Below are 20,497 nucleotides of genomic sequence, written 5' to 3' on the forward strand. Positions count from 1 at the left end.
CAATGAACCAGGCCAGAAGTGCTGGATGCCAGTGTTCGTCGTCTGACACGGGTGAGAGACGACTGAAGCCGGTGTTCACATGCGGCGTTCGCGGCGTTTAAGGGGGCGATAACCCTTTATAAGTTAAAAAAAAACTGTTGTGGTTTTTGAGACTTAAAGGTAAAGTTCGATATAACATGGATTCTTGGACTTTGTGAACCAGTGCATCTATAGGGAAAGGAAGGAAAGCGCTAGAGAACACACACACACACACCATATATACCCACACACGCACATACTCGCCACACAGACACAAGCACACGTGTACCCATGCACAGAGGAAAGAGAGGGACATACAAGGAGGCAAGGAGGGTTGGGAAGAGGGTACCTCCACGCCCCTCCTGAGGAGAACACACAGAGAGTTGATTGCTCGAGGTTCAACTATCCTACTAACAGTTCGCTATTGGACAACTTCGCCATGAACATTTAAGTCTAGCATACTTTATATATTGTACACTTCGTCATAAACCCGGAGCCAAGAGAGTGAAAGTTCCCGGAGGAGCGTATCAAGCCTGTCTGAAGTTTATGTATGTCCATTCAGGTTCCCTGCTACCTGTCCAACCAGGTGTAGCCAGAGAGACGAAAACAAGCCGTGTTTTTGTGGAAACCTTGCTACTTTGTTATCGATGGGTGTTATCTAAGCATCTCGCTCTTGAATTCAACGTGGTTCCAGTTTGTAAACGTCTGAACTTGTTCCGCTCTCGCAAAACAGGCGAACGGGTCCGTCAACACCAACAATCTGGTGCCGGTGTCATCTGATCTCCTGATGACCCTTGGAAGGATGGACTACAGTCGTGTAGTCTTCTTGCGTTCGATTAACAAACACCCTGAAAGGAATCTTCCAACAGTTTTCACAGGAAAGTCATCTCACAGTGTTCAAAGTCTGTATTCACAGAAAGCTTCACATCTCTGTAAAGACAAATGGCCACGTTCATTAAAAGTTCACCATAAAAATAAAAAAATAAATTTTTTCACAATCATAGTACCTTTTTAATTTGTGGCTTTTCGTATAAAATTCTCCTTTTCCTGCGATATGGCTTCTTAACTATGAAGAATTTTTTTTTAATTTATAAATTTATTTATCGATATTCTGTTAGTTTCTAGTAATAATTTAAATAAGTAAAGTAACCCAAAAAATCCGTTTTTAACTTGAAGTTCATCAGAAATATTTTATCCGTCAAGGGAGTCGACACTGATTGTTGACACAAGCTAAGTACAGAAAAGACAGTAGAAAGTGATCGAAAAAAGAAGAAAAAAATGTCAAGGAGTTCAGAAAGGTTGCAGAACATGACAGTTGCAGCAGTCGTTGTTTTGGTGTCGGTAATGATGTCAGTAAACACTGCCTCCCTCAAGACGCACCAAAGGTCACGAGCCTCAAGTCTCCATCCGAGGGTAAGTATCAAGGACGTTTCCAAACCGTCAAAACATTTGTTTTTGCTTTGGATTTGTGTTTGTCTGTGTTGTGTTTGTGTTTTTGTTTTTGTTTGTTTGTGATGTGTGTGTGTGTGTGTTGACCTGCCAGTGATCTAGTATCAGTCTGTAATGTTTAGCATGTTGGATCCTTCCCAGACAATCACAGGAAGCTGCACCAACAAAAGCAACGATCCATTCTTCTTTCGTTTATTTAATAAGTTTTTTCTTTCTATTTTTATTTCTCTGACATAAATTCCTTAATTTATTCACTTCTTAGATGTTGCGGATGGAAGCAGGAACCGTCAACCATGATAACTGTATTTACTGTGCATTATTATATTTGAAATGTATTTATGTCTGCTGTGCGATTCTTAAAGCAACTGCAGTAAGTTTCAATTATTACATTATTATGGACCAGTTGAAAATTTAGTTAGTGATGTTCAGAACATTCTAGGGACGAGTTATTTTAATTTCACTTAATGAATTATTGCAGCCGGATTGTAAACATTGACAGGCTTATTTTACTAGAGAATGTTTATTTTACTAATCTGAATTTCGTATAAAATGCCGGCCACGGTCTCACCCATGTTAAAGGTCTAGTGGGGTGCAGTTATTTGTCTAACGACTGGGTAAAGCTCAGTGCTAGATACTATTTCGACAAATATCCTGGGTGAGTAACTCGCTTCCCTTTCTCGAGATATGCTACAAAAACATTCATAGAGAGGTCCTCAATACAAAGACAAGGAGCTGCATGTCCACGCCTACACTTTCATTATCTGTGTGTTTGTTTGTTTGTTTGTTTGTTTGTTTGTTTGTTTGTTTGTTTGTTTGTTTGTTTGTTTGTTTGGGGGAAAATCCCGTGGATTTTAGGAATAGTTTATATCGCACTGCACTTTATTCAACCATTAGAAAACATTAGAAACAGTTACACTCTAGTAGACCTTTAAATGTTCCTTTCTATTTAAATTTCAATGGACACCATATTCATAAACGTTTGTGATGACCACACTCATATGATGAAGAGACTGCACAACTAATAATTCCTTCCTACATCCGGCTATGCCCAATAAATATTTATGGATCGAGAAAGGTGGCGGTTTAAAAAAGTTGTCTAAGGTTTGCTTTGAAACCCAAACCTGGATGATATACAGTCCTCGACATCTGATACCAAGATTAACACATAAGATCAAAGTTACAACAACAAGACAATCTTTCTGGGTACATCACCCTGGGTGTTAACGCTACTTCTCTCAAGTTCTATCTGCCATAAGTACATAAAAGGCAGAAATCTCAATAATTTTTGCCTGACTGGCAGTTTTGGCAGTCAAATGGTTTGGGGAAAGGGGGAGGTGTGAGGCAAAAGTTGCCTGTAAGTCAAGCAGTTTGACAGTAGTGGAAGAAAGGTGGATGTGGCTTGAAGTGTTTTACAGTCCACAAACCGCGGTGTTGGGTTTCAGACCATATACATGAGAAAAACAGCAATACAAAGTTTTCATAAGTTATTGGGGTCTTGATATTTTGATGGTCTTACCACCTGACACTGAATTCTTTATGGGACAAGAGAAGGTGCTGCATAGAAAATAATTTTAAGGGTATTTTTACAACGCCCACCCTCTGTTAGATGTTTACAGGAGAGAAAACATGCGAGAGTTCGAGAGTTTTGACAGTTCTGTCGGAATTCAAAAACATTCACACACACACACACACACACACACACACACACACACACACACACACACACACACACACACACACACACACACACACACACACACACACACACACACACACACACACGCACGCGCGAGTGCACACAGTAAGCATATTCGCAGACTGTTTAATAAATGTGCTCTGAATTATGTTTTGCAAGGAACATTTACAAAAGAAAGCCTTTTTGTAGTCAGCTATAGTTGTGATTCAAACATTTTTGAAATAATACTTAATAAGTTTTTTGCTTTGTTTGACACACAAATCAGACAACTCAATAATTATGTAATTATTCATTACTTCTTACATCCTATAGCAGCGGACATGGAATGGTCAGTTTTAAATAGGTAAGGCTTAGAAACAAACTTCAAAATAAATTTACTATTTTTTTTTAAACTACATTCATTAAAAAAAACCTCGAAAAGTGGCATAAATTTCAAACAGTTTCGGACAAAGCACAGAGAAAAGGAAACTTCTTTTAAAAGCTTTTTTGAAGACCATGCAAGTATCTTAAAAGTCTTTAAATAGAAAGCACATTTTTTGTGCTTTTTACCAGGGAATTTGGATTAAAACTTAAGAAATTTCTTCTGTCAAAAAAAAAAAAGTTTTGAAAGCTTTTTTTCGCAGTTTTTTCAGGTGGTGGGGGAAAGGGGGAACGGAAAACGAGAAGAACTGAAGAAAATATCTGTTTGAGTGACACGATTGAATGCATGAGCACCTCCATCATTTCCAACAGCTGTTGTTTTTGATGACTAAAAGTTGTCTTACAGATATTGCCACTTCTACTCCATTTCCTGTAGCTTGTTGATTTTACGATACAGTGAAGAACGTGAAAAAAGTCGGTCACCTGTCACAAGCATACTGACAAAGGATAGAATGAGAGAGGGCAGTCCTGAGACTATCAGAGCATGAAAGGGATAATAAACTTTGGAAGCTATGTGGAGCGTGGATAAAAAGGCATAAGGGAAAGTTCTACCGAAAAAAAGCCAAAATGTGGAATACTAGAACGGGTATGTGTATAAGAAAAGGAGTGAGTGTAGAGAAACGTGTGAGGTATACGGGTGTCGTAGAGAACATCCCACAGACTGTTTTCCAGGCACGAGCAGGTCTCGAACCACCAACCTTCCGATTTACAATCTAAGGCACCAAAAAAAAAATAAAAAAATAAAAATCCAGATTTCCTTCCCTTCCCGTACGAGTAGATGTTAAAAAAACATGTGCAGAAAAAATGGGGTTAAGAGTCTTACAACAATGGTACCCTGGGAAACAATGTCAATGATGTGGATGGGAAATCGAAGACAATTGGGTGGTGGTTCCACTGGTATGGTGGGTATCGGTAGAGAGGGGTTCAACGAACTCTCATGTTGTTTGCAGGCCACAAAATTGCAAGAAACATGTCGTTCATTCATCATTGTGAAATCCATTTTAAGACCCCGGGTGTCAAACTGGAGTTACACCCGTCGACCTCTTATTGGCGCTTGAAATATGCGACAAATCCCCCTAATACCAGAATGATGTCAGAACAGATGGAAATGATTATTCTACTCCACTGGAATGTCAATGAACCGACCCAAACTTTACTCATAACCTGTGCTGCCCTGCAAAAGGTCAATCGTGTTGTCACACTTTGTTTTATAAGTTTTATCAGGGTTCACATCAGACAAAATCGTCTAGGACTGTGGGTACACGCCGTTGATTTTTAAAAACCTATCATTCTTATTTTCTTCTATAATCCATTCTTATCATTTTTTGAAAGTCCTTTCTCAGATTCATGCTGTCTCCTTTCCTTCCCTCAGCATTCCATGAAAATATTTGATTATTTTCATTTTTTGTAGGTATTTAACATTTTCTTTGTTTTGTTTTTGTACTGATTGACTTATATCTGATACTTGTGGAATTTTGAGTTTTCTTTACTGCTTTTGTGTACGTTTCACTTTCTTTCTTTCGTTCGATCGATGTATTTTCTGTTCTCATTATGGCGGTCTCAGGGTACGATCTCCACTTCACTACCCAGAGCGTCCTGCTACCCCCACCACTCGTTTGCAACAGAACATTTCTACGAAACATCTGTTGGAAAATAAGCATAGTTACCTCCAGCAAATCCGTATAAACACAAAACAGAAGTATCTCCTTACAATGCTTACCCCACTCGAAACTTGATAAATATACCGGGTAGATACACGTGGATGCCTGTGATCGGTAACATGTAACATCGTCGATGTGTACTTCTGTGTTTACTTCTATTTGAAAATGAAAGATTTATTTTTCATTTTTCTTTCAGGAGTTTCTGAAGCATTACGGCTACCTGGCACAAGATCGCGGTGGTCACCATGACTTGCGGAAGTCGCTCAGAAAGGCCGTCAGGTGAACCTCACCGCAAGTAAAGTGCTAATCGTCAGGAAAAATTATTTATCCATAATCACAAGAGCTAGAAATAAGTAGAAGACGGAAATGTGCGCAGGAAAAGAACACAGGTTCCCCTCCTATCCAAAAAATTCGTAAGCTGAAATAGTTTCAAAGTGGAGAAAACTTTCCATTAATTTATAAGGTAGAGGTTTGTGTGCATTCTTAGACCATACAAAATAAAATACAAATTTATACAAACCCTAGAAACCCCAAAAATATTAATAACCTATAATAAATATGAAGGATATTTAGAGTATATTTATAATTTATAAACTATATAAATACATAGTTAATAAACTATTATAACTATAGAGAGTAGAAATAGTACATATATTAGTGGTCTTCATTTTCAGTATCCAAAAAGCCTTTATTAACCAAAGACTGAATGACTTTTTTCTATTTTCCTCTTTTTTTCGTAAAAGAGAAAATCTTCGGATTTCCTCCCGCTAGCGAAAATAGTTCGTATGAAGGGTTTTTGTAAAGCAACCAATGTAAAGCGAATTTTTGGAAAAGCAAGGGATACCTGTATTGGAAAGTAGGTGAGGGGCGAGAATATAGAGAAGAACACAGAAGTAATTTAGCAAGATATGTAACAAACAATGCTTCAAAATTAAAGCACACACACACACATACACACACATGCAAGCACGCACAACACCCACAAGAGACAGCACACATGGATTCACTCGCAGAATCCCTCCCTCCTTACCTCCTGTACTTTTTCTTGACCTCCTTCCCTTTCACCCACTGCCCATTAACCCTCAACCCTTTTCTGGCGCAGTTCTTTTTTAGACACACGTGGCTAAAACTGCCATAGACTGATTGACTGAAAGTCTCATTTAAAAATTCGTCTCTAAAAACATCTCCTCGATACCTAATGCGAGAGACAGAATAAACAAACTCGCACCAGAGCAGATGCCAAGCGAAAGTAAAGTCTTGCTCTGGCTTTGGACAATTAGCATGCTGGCTTATTAATACTTTTTTCTCTCCTTATTGCCCAGCTTGTATCAAGAGAAAAACGAGCTGATGGTGACCGGCAAAGTGAACCGACAAACGTGGGAACTTATGCGTCAGCCTCGATGTGGTAACCCGGATATAGGCCAACTACTTCCGCAGAGAATGACGTCACATCCTGGTGCTCGGACGAAACGAAACGTTCATAAAAAATCTGTCCAAGTGGACCCTACCAGTAAATAAACACACTCACACACAAACACACAAACACACACAATTATTTAAATTTTTTTTCACTTGAATCTTCTCTAGTTCACTGGATTTTCCTTTACAGCTTTTTCCTACTTTCCTGTTCTGTTTGTTGTATGACTGACAGTCTGGTTGATGAGAATATAGTCAGTGTTGCGGCAATGTGGTCATCTTTACCATAATCCATTAGGATAGTAATGTGATCATCTTTAGAATAAGTCGGTCATTAGGATGAAAAGTTGTCCTCATTCTAAGTACTTCACTGACACGTATTGTTCTAATGACAAAATTTTTTAAAGGAAGTCCGTGGCTACTTCCTAAGATGTATTGTCAGTAAAACTATTTTGTGCTGCTTTACTAAAGTTTATTATTAGAGTGTATTAACTGGAATGTTTCAAATTTCAGTGCTTCAGACATAAAAGTACACACTAAACAAAATACTGTATATCTTTACTTCAGACACATTAAATTTTCGCTAAAAGGTATGTTTCAGATTTTATCATTTCATATTACTAAACGTGTGCTCCACATCTGTTTCAGATTTCAAATGGACTGGAAAAACAGTCAGCTGGGGACTTAAGCGTTTTATTTCGAAAATATCCCTTTATGCACAATGGTACGAGGGCTTTCTGCTTTTTAAAATTTGATGGACTTAAGCTTGTCTCCGTCATTTTTATCAGAATATGATCTCTTATTTTGTCCTCTGGGTCCCTCTTCCTTTTCTCATTTCAAATCTATTCTCACTTCCTTCTCTCCTATGTCTGTATCTGTGTCTGTCAACTATTCTTAGAAAGACTGCAGCTGCCAAATTAGCAGATTGCATCTAGAAAAGGTCGGAAAAATTCGTAAAAATCTTTGAGCTGTATGGCTTCACACAGAGCTTAATCATACGATTTTTTTTTTTTCCCCCCTTTATTTTTTTCTCAGGCAAGCTTTGAGAAAAGCGTTTGACACATGGTCTAAGCCCAGCCTTCTGAACTTGACCTACAACCCCATAAACGCCGACATCTCCGTGGGCTTCTGGAGCAGGGAGCATGGAGATTACAGCGCATTTGATGGCAGAGGTCGAGCTTCTATAATTTTCTGATAGCTTTCCTCAGAAAGAACGAGAGACTGAGAATCACAAGGCGTGAGTTGTTATCGGTGACTAAGTGAGGTCAGGTGACGTCACGGGGACTGTAACGAGGACTGTAACGAGGACTGTAACGAGAACTGTAACGAGAACTGTACAAGTAATTATCATCGAGACCATGGCTAACAGGTCAGACGGCCAGCTTATCAAAAAGTGGCTCAAAAATGCAGAGAAATTAGTGTTAGAAAACAAAACTTTTCACATTCGTTAGAATGACGATTTACGGTCAGAAGTAATAATTAGGTGTTTTGTGTACTGCTACCTAGCAACTGATATTCATCATATGCTGATATAAGGGCAGGAGTATACGTGTTTGGTCTGTTACATTAGAAAGCTTCCGCCGGAACTTATGAATAAAGTGTTGCACGTGATACTCGAGAGCTATTACGGTTACGATACGCCCAGTAACCATCAAACAAAAGTTTAAAAAAAAAATTAAAATGAACATAGCGATCGAAATAGTTGAAATCCTAATCAAGACCATCTCTAGTACAATTTTTTGACACTATAATACTCATGTCCATTGCCTGATGGTCCAGGCCAGCTCCTCGCCCACGCCTTCCCTCCCGGCGAGCAGACGCTGGCCGGCGACATCCACTTCGATGCGGACGAACCATGGAGTTTCGGCGACCACTCTGAGAAGACGAAGGACCTACTGAAGGTGGCGGTACACGAAGTGGGCCACGCTGTGGGCCTCAGTCACTCTAACAACACGAAAGATGTGATGTACCCGTGTACGGAGCCTTCACCGAGTCCCCAGCGCTGAGCAGGAACGACATCAGAAGGCTGCAGAAACTGTACGGTGAGCTTTTGGTCGGCAGCCTTCTGAGTACTGCTTAGACCCTGGACGTCTGAAATATGTCATGTATATAACTGTGATGGTGATGAAGATTATTATTACTAGTAGTAGTAGTAGTAGTAGTAGAAAAGAATAACGGAAGAAGGAGGGAAAAGAGTTGCTTGTACACTGATGCTGATTTCAGGAATAGAGAAGTAAGAAAGCAGTTAAGTGTGAAATATTATAATTATATTTTATAAGAAAAAAAATGTATGTCGGAAAGCGCATTAATCAATTTTGTTATGCTGCGCCTGGCAGGGAGAAATCCAAGTTTCAAATGGGAACCACCTTTGACAACGAAACCTGCAGAGACAGTACAGAAAAAAAAATCCCAAGCTGGTGTAACATGCCCTTCAATGATGTCATGAGAGGTTGGGTGGGCTTTTGTCCACGCTTTATAAGAATTATGAGAATATTATATAATGCCTACACTATGAGGCAGGAGTTAATAAAGGAAGTCAGCCCCGATTAAGCAGATAGTACGGATAGTAATTGAAGTCTTAGTATTGTTACAGATACATTGTGTTTTACGCCCACCCTCTCAAACTCCCTCCCACCCCGACCTCACCTCCCGCATCCCTCGCGTGTGTGGTACTGACTGACAGTCACACGGACATCCACCTCCTTCACGCCTCGATACAGCATGCCGACACGCATGACCAACTCTACATTCTGGTTGTCTGTCTCCTTCGACTATCCAAACTCTATCTCCATCCCACGTCTTTCTTCTCTTCCGCTCCCAGCATTTTTTTAAATTTTAATATCTTTGTCTCTCACTCCGCTATTTTTTTTTTCACCCTGATTGCTTGCACAAATATTGTGAAAGAAAAATTGTATGAGAAACTCTGATTTTCTTTGACACAGTTCTAGATTCCTTGAGGATTGTAGCTTGGATGACAAATAACGGTGTCAGATTATTCGAAAATTTGCTTCTTCCCAACTTAACACAGAATTCTTTCTTTGTCTTTTGTGATATATATGTGTGTGTTTTAAGCTAATCTCACTCTATCTGCTCGTCTACAGGTCCATACGGATATGGCTACATATTCAGTCGCATCAACGTCTATCGGTTCGATTCTAAAGGTGTGTCCAAAGGATATCCGCTGCACCTACATAAAGTATTCCCCGGGCACCTGTTAACCCTCTAGCTGTGGTTCATGTTCGCGAAGGCATGCGTACTTACTTTTTCAAAGGTTTGTTTCTTCTCACTATGCATTTCATAATATGCACGCGCGTGCTTACATGTGCACACACAGCAAAGAAACTGAAAGAAAGAGAACACACTTACACACTCGCACAGATAAACTGAGAAAGGAATACATACCCACCCACGCATGCACGTTTTCATAAAAGGATGGAGTGAAGAAACACACGCATATCACTCTATCAAATCTGAAGTTTTAAAACTTTGTTCACTTCCTGCTGAGAGTTGTTGTTGTTGTTGCAGGAAAAAAGTTATGGAGATTTAGCAACTTCTCTCTTGACCCCGGCTACCCTCTGCCTCTCCACACTGTACCCTCAGAGGAGCCTCGAGCCGCCATTAATATTTTGGATCGGAAAGGGCGCGACAACGTGTATATTTTTGGGGTAATTTGTATGATTTCTCGAACATATAATGCATGTACAAACAGCATTGTGAAGAATGTTACTGAGTTTAGCGTCTCCTTTCCATGTATAAAGTACTGAATTATGGATGAACGGCCTCTATGGAGTTGTTTATGGAAACAGAGATGCAGATGATCACGCAACGCGGCTGAAAGGAAAGAAAAAATGAGAAGACATGAAAGTCGTTTAGTGGCGTATGTGACATTGCACATTATGTTCATTTAGTTTTTGCTTCGTATATCTGTCTTCAGCTGATGTTGTTACTTGCAGATTCCTTACTACCTATGGTGCGTCTTGTCCTTTGAAACCAGACGACGCCATTTTGCTTTTTAACGACTTTTTACCATTTGGCGGCAGTAATTTTCTCTCAGCTGCGAAAGGCGATGTTGATGAAATCAGCACGAAAAGGAACTTTGTATCCACAGAAATGTCTCTTCTCCGTTCACGTCAACCTAGCTGCTGGTTTATCTCCCCTGCGCTCTGTATACGTCATTGTGAAGCTTTCATTGTACACGGTTGTCTGCCCACTCGTGTCCCCATCTTCACTGAAAGACTTTTTTCACTCTCGACACTTGTTTTTATGCTGACTTATAATAATAGAAACCAACTACAGTTCCTTTGTCCTCCGCACTTCTTTAACCTTTAATAAGCATCTTCTTCTACAAGCACATTGACCTCCCCTTGCTTACCGGGGTTAGGGAATCATTTGAAAGCTTTAAAAGTGAAAAGCTCTTCTATTTCGATTCACTATCGTTTCTCTCTATTTGCAGACATTTGAATGGGATTTTGAACTCTCCTTTTTCAGACCAAACTCTTTTGGCAATGGAGCCCCGATAAAGAAGACATTTCCAGTGGCTATCTTCACATTAACAAATTCTGGCGAGGACTGCCATCAGTCATCGACGCGGCAATCTACTGGTCGGACGACTTCCTCTATTTCTTCAGACACAATAAGTGCGTTCTTGGTGCCACAAACGGTCGCAGCAAACGCTTGTGTACCCTCCACGATACATTAATAGAGATTTCTGGGTTTGCTTATGTCTGATTTTTAAAATTGTATTTACAGAACATTTTGAAGTTATTGGCTTGCCCAGGATAGTCGTGTTTATTCTTCTAGCTAGAAGTCAGCAGTGCAGGAATGAGCTGTTATAATCTCGACTATTACAATGCTGCTGACGCTGTTGGTGCTGATATTGATGATGACGGCAGCGACGACGACGACGATGATGATGATGATGATGATGATGATGATGATGATGATGATGATGACGACGACGACGACGATGGATGCAAAATTAAGACTTTAAAATTCAAATTCAAACACCAGTAAAATATACTGTAATCTAAGGCAGACTAAAGACCAGTACCAAAAACTACATTAAGGACATCCATCATTGTCTCCATCCCCCAAAATAAAAAAATAAATAAAATTAAAACCTCAGACATCCAGTGCTATAGACACAGATCTTGCATTATCGGAAATGGAAACATCCGGAAGAATATATCAGTACGAAGTGGAAACTGTTCAGAAAGAACACCTGATCCAACGGAAGAGTCCAGAGGCGACTTTAATAGTCTTCGAGTGCACTGAAGGCATGACGTCAGAGTTCCGCCCTGACCCCATGAACCAGTTCATGGCTACCCTCCCGTCTGTAAAACTTGACTTAGATATATAAGTTATAAAACCAAGACGTCGTTGCTTCTGGGAAAAAAGAAAACTTTGTGTTTCTTAACCAACTTGTTTCATCTCCAACTTGTTTAGTTAATTAGTTTTAGGGTTGGGGTTAGTTATTTACTATTTTCTGGATGCACGCTAAAGAAGGTTTTTGTTTTGTGTGAAAGGTATTACAAGGTATCACCACATACCCACAGACTGAACCCAGGTTATCCCATGGTCAAAGGTCCAGCTTGGCTCCAAGGAGACTGTGGCTATGCTCCGAAGTAAAGGGATGCTGACCTGCTCGTGCCTTGCTCGATGGATTTGGATAAAGATGGCTAGCACAAACACAATTCAGCCTAAGAAGATCGTAATTAAACCCATTCATTCGAAGTTTATTCTGTGAGTCTTCGCTTCCAGTGATCTGTCTTCTGAAGACTCTTTTAGTCTTTAATTTTTGTTGATTATTATTATTATCATCATAAGCACTGATTTAAAAATACATTTTGAAATTTTTATGTCTTATCTAAGATTGTAAAAATATTGTCATGGTGATTAGTATTCAAAGCTAATTTTTGAATCAATAATAAACAATGAGAACAGTACATACACAAATGAATTTTTTCATCCTCATTTCAATGATATCAAACTTTTTGTACAGTTTAGTTTTGTACTTCCCATTTAATATTTTAATTCATTGATATTTTTTGTTCAAAGCTGAAAATGAATAAAATGCTGATTTCAAAAAGCCAGTAAACCAACAATTCAATACCAAACACTTAAAAATCATCATATGCCTACACAATGAAGTGGGCTATGTTTTTTCAGGACATCCAGGTACTAAACGTATTAGTAATTTCACCTCACAGTTGAGATTTCAAGCAAATGTGACCTTTTCTGAACCTTTACCCTCATCTACACCAGTTTTTAAAATGATATAACTATGATTCTAATTGAAGCTACAGCAATGATCTTGATATCAATGGATTCAGCTTGTTGAGCCTTTTTCATCAATATTTTTTTAACCCGATTTTTTTTTTTTTTTTGCTATTTATTTTGCATCAAGTTATAAAACAAACCGCACCATTTGACAGGAAAAAAACTAATATTATTTTTCGTTTATGTAGTGATGTCAATATGCAGTAACAGCTTGCTCATGGTACCTCTTATGATTCCTAATGGTTTATTTCATTCTGCTTGTGCATGGGAGACGTGTGCAGATATGCATCTACTTCTTGTTTTGGTACAGGGGTCACTGACTTATTTTATGTCTCGCCTCGTTTTTTGTACTTCCTGTCTCTTTTAATTTCTCAATATGCTTGAACTACTTCAAGTTGTGTTGAGATCTGTAAAAATTAAAATGGATCACGAATTTCTTTCAATAAATCATAAGGAAGTGAATTATTATTTGAGGGAGAGAAATAGAAAGAAATGAAGAAAGAAAGCTATGGATGTAGGCGGCAAAACAGCTGTGCCTCTTAACTAAAATAAATCATATATTATAATAATGCACTGAACATGAACTTTCAAAGAAAAAAATAAAAGAAAATAGTTTGAGTTATCACCATCAGGTGCGCTAGAAAGATAAATAAAAAACGCTGACTGACAAGTACCATACAAAACGATATTTTACAACACAATATTTAGAAGGACCCTTCTTCATTCGAGAGCAATCACTTACATTATTCTCTCTATCTATCCCACACACCTACACTCACACTCACAGTCACACTCACACTCACACACATTCTTTGAGTAAAAGCAAAACTTAACTTCAGTTTAATTTTGTTTCAAGAGTCGTTCACAATCTTACAATCTTTGTGGAAGTGTAACAGTACCTTTGGAACAGTGGGCGGAGCTGTTCGTGGGCGGACACTGTGTGTTCACCATGTTGCCGATGGTGGAAGAGCTGGACCGCGGTGTCCCCACGAGACTTTGGCCAAACGGCGCATGCGCGCTGCACGTTGCGCGTGCATCCCACTCTCGAGTGACGGAGGACAGCACGTGGCGTCAGTACCTATAACATTCGTGCGATCCTGTGAAAGAAAGTCACTTGCCTTCATCGCCAGACACGATGTGGACGCCTCTCTCCACGGTAAGTACCACTGGCCACACTCAGACCTAGCTATACTCTCTAGACTTCAGGGTTTGCTTTCATGTGAGGTCGTCGTGTCGGGCTTGAAGTTAAGCTTTTTCTCTTCAAAAATCTTCATGTGTGGTCTGAATAGTCTATTTATCACTCAAAATTGACGACCTTAAGACTCATTTTTATCTCACATTCACGCATATCAATGGAGATATTTGGAAGTCGAAAAACTTAGGCTCATCGTTAAGTCCGACTTAAGACCTCTCATGAAGGCAACCTCAGAGCTAAACGATTCAAGGGGAAAAAAACCTCTTGCACTCTAATGAATGTGAGATTTACTGGCAGATTGTGTCAAATTAAGGAGATTTGTTTTCCATTTTAATCTCCATTTTCAAAAATAATACTACCCTTTGTAAAATCGAGTTGTTTAAAATTGTCTTTCATTATATTTCGTTAAACTTTTACTTCTGTTATTTTTTTAAGCATGATACCAATTTACATTAACGTAATGCATATGCACAGCTCACCACACACACTGTCCCTCAAAGATATTCATACTCAAAGTCTCGCTGATAAAAAATAAATAAGTAAATAAAGAAAATAAAATACAAAAAAATTTGAAAAATATTTACTTTGTTAATTTGACTTATAAGTACATATTAGGAGAAATAATTATTTTAAAATGCTTATTAAACTGCTGTATTGAGTGTACAAGGAAATTATTGTTCAAACTAATATTTAGAGGGACAGACATTTGTTTTGCTTTCACACAAAAGAATTCTTAATAACTTTTTAAAATGTAAGCGTCAAGCTAAAAGGTTTTGTAATGATTTTGCCTGAATAGATAAGTAAAACTGATGAGTTCCTGAATGCATCAGATGTCACACTTTTCAAAAAAATGTCATATACACCCATTCTTACTCATTCAAGTAAACACAAAATTTATCGCACAAAGAAATATACTACTTTCAATAAACATCTACAACATACTTATTCAAATAAATATATAAAGTTGATCATACAAAGAACATATTCTCTGAAATATACTACTTCCAATAAACATTTCGACAGCTAAGTATAATTGAAACATGGTGTGGACAGGCTAGCCATATCATCACAAGTACACCCTACCATCCAAATTAGCCTGAGTTCTGTATTTCATACACAGTTTAGCAGCTAACAGGTAGACCACACAAAAGGCAAAGTTTGATGTCTATATTGAAAATGGAGGATGTGTGATCACGACCACAATAAAAGTGGTGGTTAGTCTATGTTTAATTGTCAGGAAATAAGTAATTAGAAACACAAGACATAAAAATTCAACACAGTGACGTGCAGAAAACAATTATATCCGTGCACAAGAATATGCGAACATAACTAGTTCAATGACACAACATCACAGAAACACACACACACACTCTATATATAAACATCTTAAATAATAAAAAAAATTGGCTTCAGATATCCATTACATCTTACAAATATCCCCTAAAAATCCCAGGTAATATATACAAAGGTGCGCCGCACACCTGTATCTTATATGCATTCATTCCTTTATTCACATGAATTGTAGGGGTACATTGCCTACGTGGTTTGACCTCAACATATTTTTGCTCACCCCGTAAGGACATTAACTATAATTATAACTGGAAGACGGTAAGCTAAGTTATTTTTGGCACGAAATTTCTAAAGGTGGTAACAAGCCAGTCAGGCAAACGCAGGAGGCTGCTAGAAAAAGAGAACTTCGTACATACATAATTATCTGGAGGTCAGATAAACCTCAACATTTCCCCATTGAGGAATGTACACAACATGAAGATCACTTAAGATATTAAATGTTGCATTTCTAATAATAATAATAAACATCATCATCATCATCATCATCATCGTTTATTAAATAAATGGATAACGAGGCATGTTTAGCCTTCGTTCCTGCATGTCTATGTTTCTTCTCTTTATCTTTCTTTTTCGCTCTCAGAGAGCGTGAGAGAGAGGAAAAGAGAGACGAAACGAGTTAGAGTTGGTCTGAGTCAGTGAGAGTGTGTATGTGTATATGAGAGAGATGGGTAAGTATAAGTGTGTGTGCGTGTGGCCAAACTTCCAAACTTTCCACTATAAATGACAAAAGTATGCTACAAAGTAAAGAGCTAGGATATCCTAGTTTACATATCCTTAATCTTGTTAGTTCTATGAAAACGAACTGGGAGGTACTCTAAACATTCTTCAAAAGATCGTTTCTACACGTCCTTTCGGCAAAAAAAAAACAGTGTTATCCACCTGCAGTGCTAGGCCTGCATCATTGAAGTCTGAGCCCTGACGATTCAGCTTGGGCAGAGTTCTGTAGACATCTCTAAGACCTCTGGTCTTGGGTAGAGACAATTATCTCCACACTTACACCCAGAAGATTGCTTCCTACAAAGAGACATTCTAGAAGAAGATACACTATTTTTACCATTTGGTTCGCTGGCTTCATCTCATTAATACAGATGTCGCATCAGCCTGCTTAATTAGTGAGCTACGCAGTGGATTATTTTCCTCCGACTACTCCAAATGAAAATCATTGGTGGAGGCGCTCTCCCTTGCAAACAAACCTATCAAGCTGTCTACAAAGCTGATGTTCAGCTCTGATATAGGCTTTGCTTCTAAAACTCTTTTCAGTGTGGCTGATGATTTGTGATTGCCTTTTTTTCGGAATGGAAACTTCAGTTTGGGAGTATTTTCTAATCGTGGAGCTTTTCTTTAACTTTCAGGTGATGTTTATAACTATCATTGCCTCTTCATTTCCGGAAATGATCCATTATGAACCTGTGCTGTCTCAATGCCCGGATGAGACTGAAGTTACACCTGTTAACCGAGGCGACGATGTATTCCAGTACAATCCTTCAGCGATGGGAAGTTTCCCTGATTTAAAACGAGATGTCGGCATGAGAGTGGTTGCCCCCGACGAAAGACTGGGATTCTCAACAGAAGTTTCTCGTCACCGTCTTCATGAAAATGAAATCTTGCATAAACTGTTTCGAGCCATAACACAGAACCTGTCCGACCTTACTGAAGAAAAAGACAACCGTTTTACAGCTTTAAGGGGTAATAACTCAGAACACAAAGTAAACAACCGGTTCAGAAGAAGAGCTCAGCTTTTTAAGCCCCACCTAAAGCAATCCGAGATGGGTCCTCCTGTCTTTCCGGAGATCACAAGCGAGACAGGACATAGTAATGACAGTCGCATCCTTCAAAACAAGGTTTCACAACTCGGCTTCGCCATTTCAAAAGAAGAAGAAGACCTAACCTTTGCTTTTGCGAGTCCCGAATCCCAAGACAAAGGTTTATTCGAAAACATGGAGGTGACTGCGAAGGTAAAGGATGGACAGCACATGGAATCCATGCAAAGGTCAATCGCGAAGACCAGGGCACATACACAACTGCAGCTTCGGAGATTGATGTTAATTCTTGATGTTCTAAAGGTTTTGCATCAACGGGTAAGAAGCATGCCAGACTCAGCAGCAGACAGGCGTGAGTTGAGCTCGGAGCAGCCAAAGGATTACCTCGTCCGAAGGTCGGGTGAAAGGGCAGCGAAACGTGCGCACAGCCTTCACCTTTCGGCGACAATGGAGCTGATCCGCCATGTTCTGGGTCGGATGCTGAACTGGGATACCAAGGTCCACAAGCGGGTGTCATTCGTGCATCCGAGCATGTTAATCGGGGAGCTGGGATTCCTTCAGAGCACTCGAAACATCGATTCCGACATCCTAGGAGAGGGTGAAGGAGATCACTGACAACATCTACGATCTCGTGAACGACGACCCACCGGTACTCAAGCGACTTGCGGAAAAGACCTTAAACTGGCTTCTAGATAACAGGGAAGATGCTGAAGGTACACGCAGCTCTGGCGGAGGAATATATCCAGGCTCTAAAGAAGCCAAGACGGGACATCCGGGATATTCGGTTCACGATGACATCCACACATCCAGCACCGCAGCACTCAGCGCCATCCTCTCGTCCAAACGCGGTCAGTACCCAAAGCAGAATCGAAAGCACAGAGATGGAAGCCTCACCAGAAATCTTACCACCGAGAGTCGTCTTCCTTGGATGTGCCCAAGCACCACCAGGTGGCGTGACCTCGGCATCCATGTGTTCCCTCGTTACGTCCAAGAAACTCTCTGCGGAAATGGGAATAACAACTCAAGCACGTGTTGGTATGGCAACTATCACTGCCGACCGAGCACTTTGTCTGTTCAAGTCCTCATTCGCCACACAGGGACCTGCAACGATAGTCGAGTTCCTGTCATCATGCGCAGACACTACTTCCTCTCCGTCCTCAGAATTAACACATCTTGTAACTGTGGACGATAAAGGAAAACAATTAAAAAGAAAAAAGACGATATTCTAGGACTTTTTTCCTATGGTTGCTTCTGTTCAAGACGATGATCAAAGAGCTCGACACTTCATTCCCATTCAAAGACATTTCTTGTGTGTGCAGAGGCCTTGCCAAAGGATTGCTTTGTCGATGAATTCACAGTAAATCAACTTACCAATAAACCTTACCAAAAATTAATAATTTTCTTTTTTTGCTGTTTTTCTTCGTGAAGTTGTTAATTAGCTTCTGTGAATCATTTTGCTTTATAAATTATCATGTAATTATCGTTCAACTACAGATGGTCATATTTTGTGCTGTAAACACAATGTGGTCGTTTCCTTGAGGCGATCTTGGCACAAATGCTCCAGGTTCGCTACAGCCATAGAGAAGGAAGACCTACAGGGTAGAAATATTTTTGTAATGTTTTAACAGTTTTTCTATTGTGGTCAGGTTATAATCTATCAAATACTGCTGTCGAGCGCTAACGATGGACACGGCCACAAAACAGTCAACGTAAAACTACATCGCTCTAATCATTAAGTATGTAACAAGAATGATGATGTTGTTGATGAAGATAAAGACGAAAAGGCTGTAGGTCCCTTAACAAAAATTATTGACAAACATTCAGAAAACTTGTTTGACTCAAAGCGCATTAATATCCACACATACTCAAGGGTAATTACTTAACAGTAAAACTGAACAACAAATGAATTAAATAAATCAATCATTCAAACGATCGACCAATCAATCAATCAATCAATCAAAACCCGGAATTCGAAAATAAATCCTAATCCTTAACATGAACGGAAAATGACATATTAATGAGCTGGCATTAGTTGTGTGCAGAGAAATTATTTTTAATTAGAAGATGTTTGCTTGGCAGCATAGTCAGCAAAGATGGAAGTGCAGATGAAGATGTAAGAAGCCGAATAAATACAGGCTTGCATTCCACACCCTGCGACATATCTAGAACTCCAAGGCTTTATCTCTACACACCAGGATCCGCATCTTCAAAGTAAATGTAAAGTCAGTCCTTCTGTATGGATCTGAGACATGGCGTGTGACAAACACCATCACCAACAAGATACGGATATTCGTCAACAGATGTCTGAGCCACATCTTCAACATTAGATGGCCCGAGAAGATCTCCAATACAGACCTGTAGGAGAGAACCAGTCAAAAATTTGCCAGCCAAGACATCAAGAAGCGGAAGTGGGTCTGGGTAGGTCACACCTTACGAAAGCCAGCCGACAATTTAACAAGACAAGCTCTGGGCTGGAACCCACAGGGGAGGCGCAGGGTTGAGAGACCCAGACGGACATGGAGGAGATCAGTCCACAGAGAGGCGGAGACAGCTGGCATGACATGGACCCAACTGGAGAGGGACGCCCACAGCCGAGTCCGATGGCGGGGTGTGGTTGCGGCCCTATGCTCTACTGGAAATGGATGGGAACAAGAAGATGCTGGTTAACCTAATTTTTCACTGTTGGCGTCGTGACAGCGCGTTACGTACAAGCCAATGAGTTACACAACGTCTTGTGTGACATCACGGGAAAGAAGGTCTTGACCTCTTTTCAAAACGCTTTTTAACAAGGGCGACACAAAAAAAAAAAAAAAAAACAACTTGTAATATGTAAGTGAATCATATTTCTCCGCTCGAAGTTTGGAAATTTGTGTCAAATTAAAAAAAAATTGAACACACTTATATGAAAATAACTTTGGATTCTGGTTAGCTTGTAAAGTCATCAAGGAATTGTAAACGTACATCGGCTTCCGTCACTTAAAATAATTCTCGTCAAACGGTCGATGGAACTTCATGTCAGAGTTTGAGTTTTTTTGTGACGTTCGTCCTCGATAAGGCTGCTCTAGATATCATCAGCAGCTGCCTTCCACTCCATTCAAGAAGTGTCATCAGCTTCAGCAGGACACCCACAACAGATTGTGGATCTTCTTGTTCACGAGATCGATGTTTCCAGAACGTATGTACGCAGTGAGAGATCATCAACAGTAGGAAAACTGTTGAAGCCACTCAAACTCCTCGACGATCGAGCTCTAAC

The 20,497-nt window shown here is 39.6% G+C and overlaps 1 protein-coding gene across 2 annotated transcripts; it reads left to right on the forward strand.

Annotated features, from left to right (window-relative positions):
* The first annotated feature begins 63 nt into the window (after positions 1–63).
* Positions 64–18,177, forward strand: LOC112558234 (matrix metalloproteinase-14-like). 2 transcript variants are annotated; one of them, XM_025228570.1, is made up of 9 exons: positions 64–920; positions 1,222–1,431; positions 5,441–5,523; positions 6,567–6,754; positions 7,309–7,384; positions 7,696–7,832; positions 8,440–8,702; positions 8,997–9,109; positions 9,762–9,932. In XM_025228570.1, the coding sequence occupies exons 2-7, from the start codon at positions 1,297–1,299 to the stop codon at positions 8,664–8,666; spliced, it is 846 nt and encodes a 281-aa protein (XP_025084355.1). In that variant the 5' UTR covers positions 64–920; positions 1,222–1,296; the 3' UTR covers positions 8,667–8,702; positions 8,997–9,109; positions 9,762–9,932. The 2 variants fall into 2 exon arrangements, with proteins under 2 accessions (XP_025084355.1, XP_025084354.1); XM_025228569.1 differs by lacking the exons at positions 64–920; positions 1,222–1,431; positions 5,441–5,523; ... (1 more) ...; positions 7,309–7,384; positions 7,696–7,832 and adding exons at positions 10,186–10,325; positions 11,149–11,297; positions 12,186–14,095; positions 16,837–18,177 and having other exon boundaries at positions 8,668–8,702; positions 9,762–9,931.
* The last annotated feature ends 2,320 nt before the right edge of the window (positions 18,178–20,497 follow it).

This window comes from Pomacea canaliculata, linkage group LG2 (genome assembly GCF_003073045.1).
Source record: "Pomacea canaliculata isolate SZHN2017 linkage group LG2, ASM307304v1, whole genome shotgun sequence".
Lineage (NCBI taxonomy): Eukaryota > Metazoa > Mollusca > Gastropoda > Architaenioglossa > Ampullariidae > Pomacea > Pomacea canaliculata.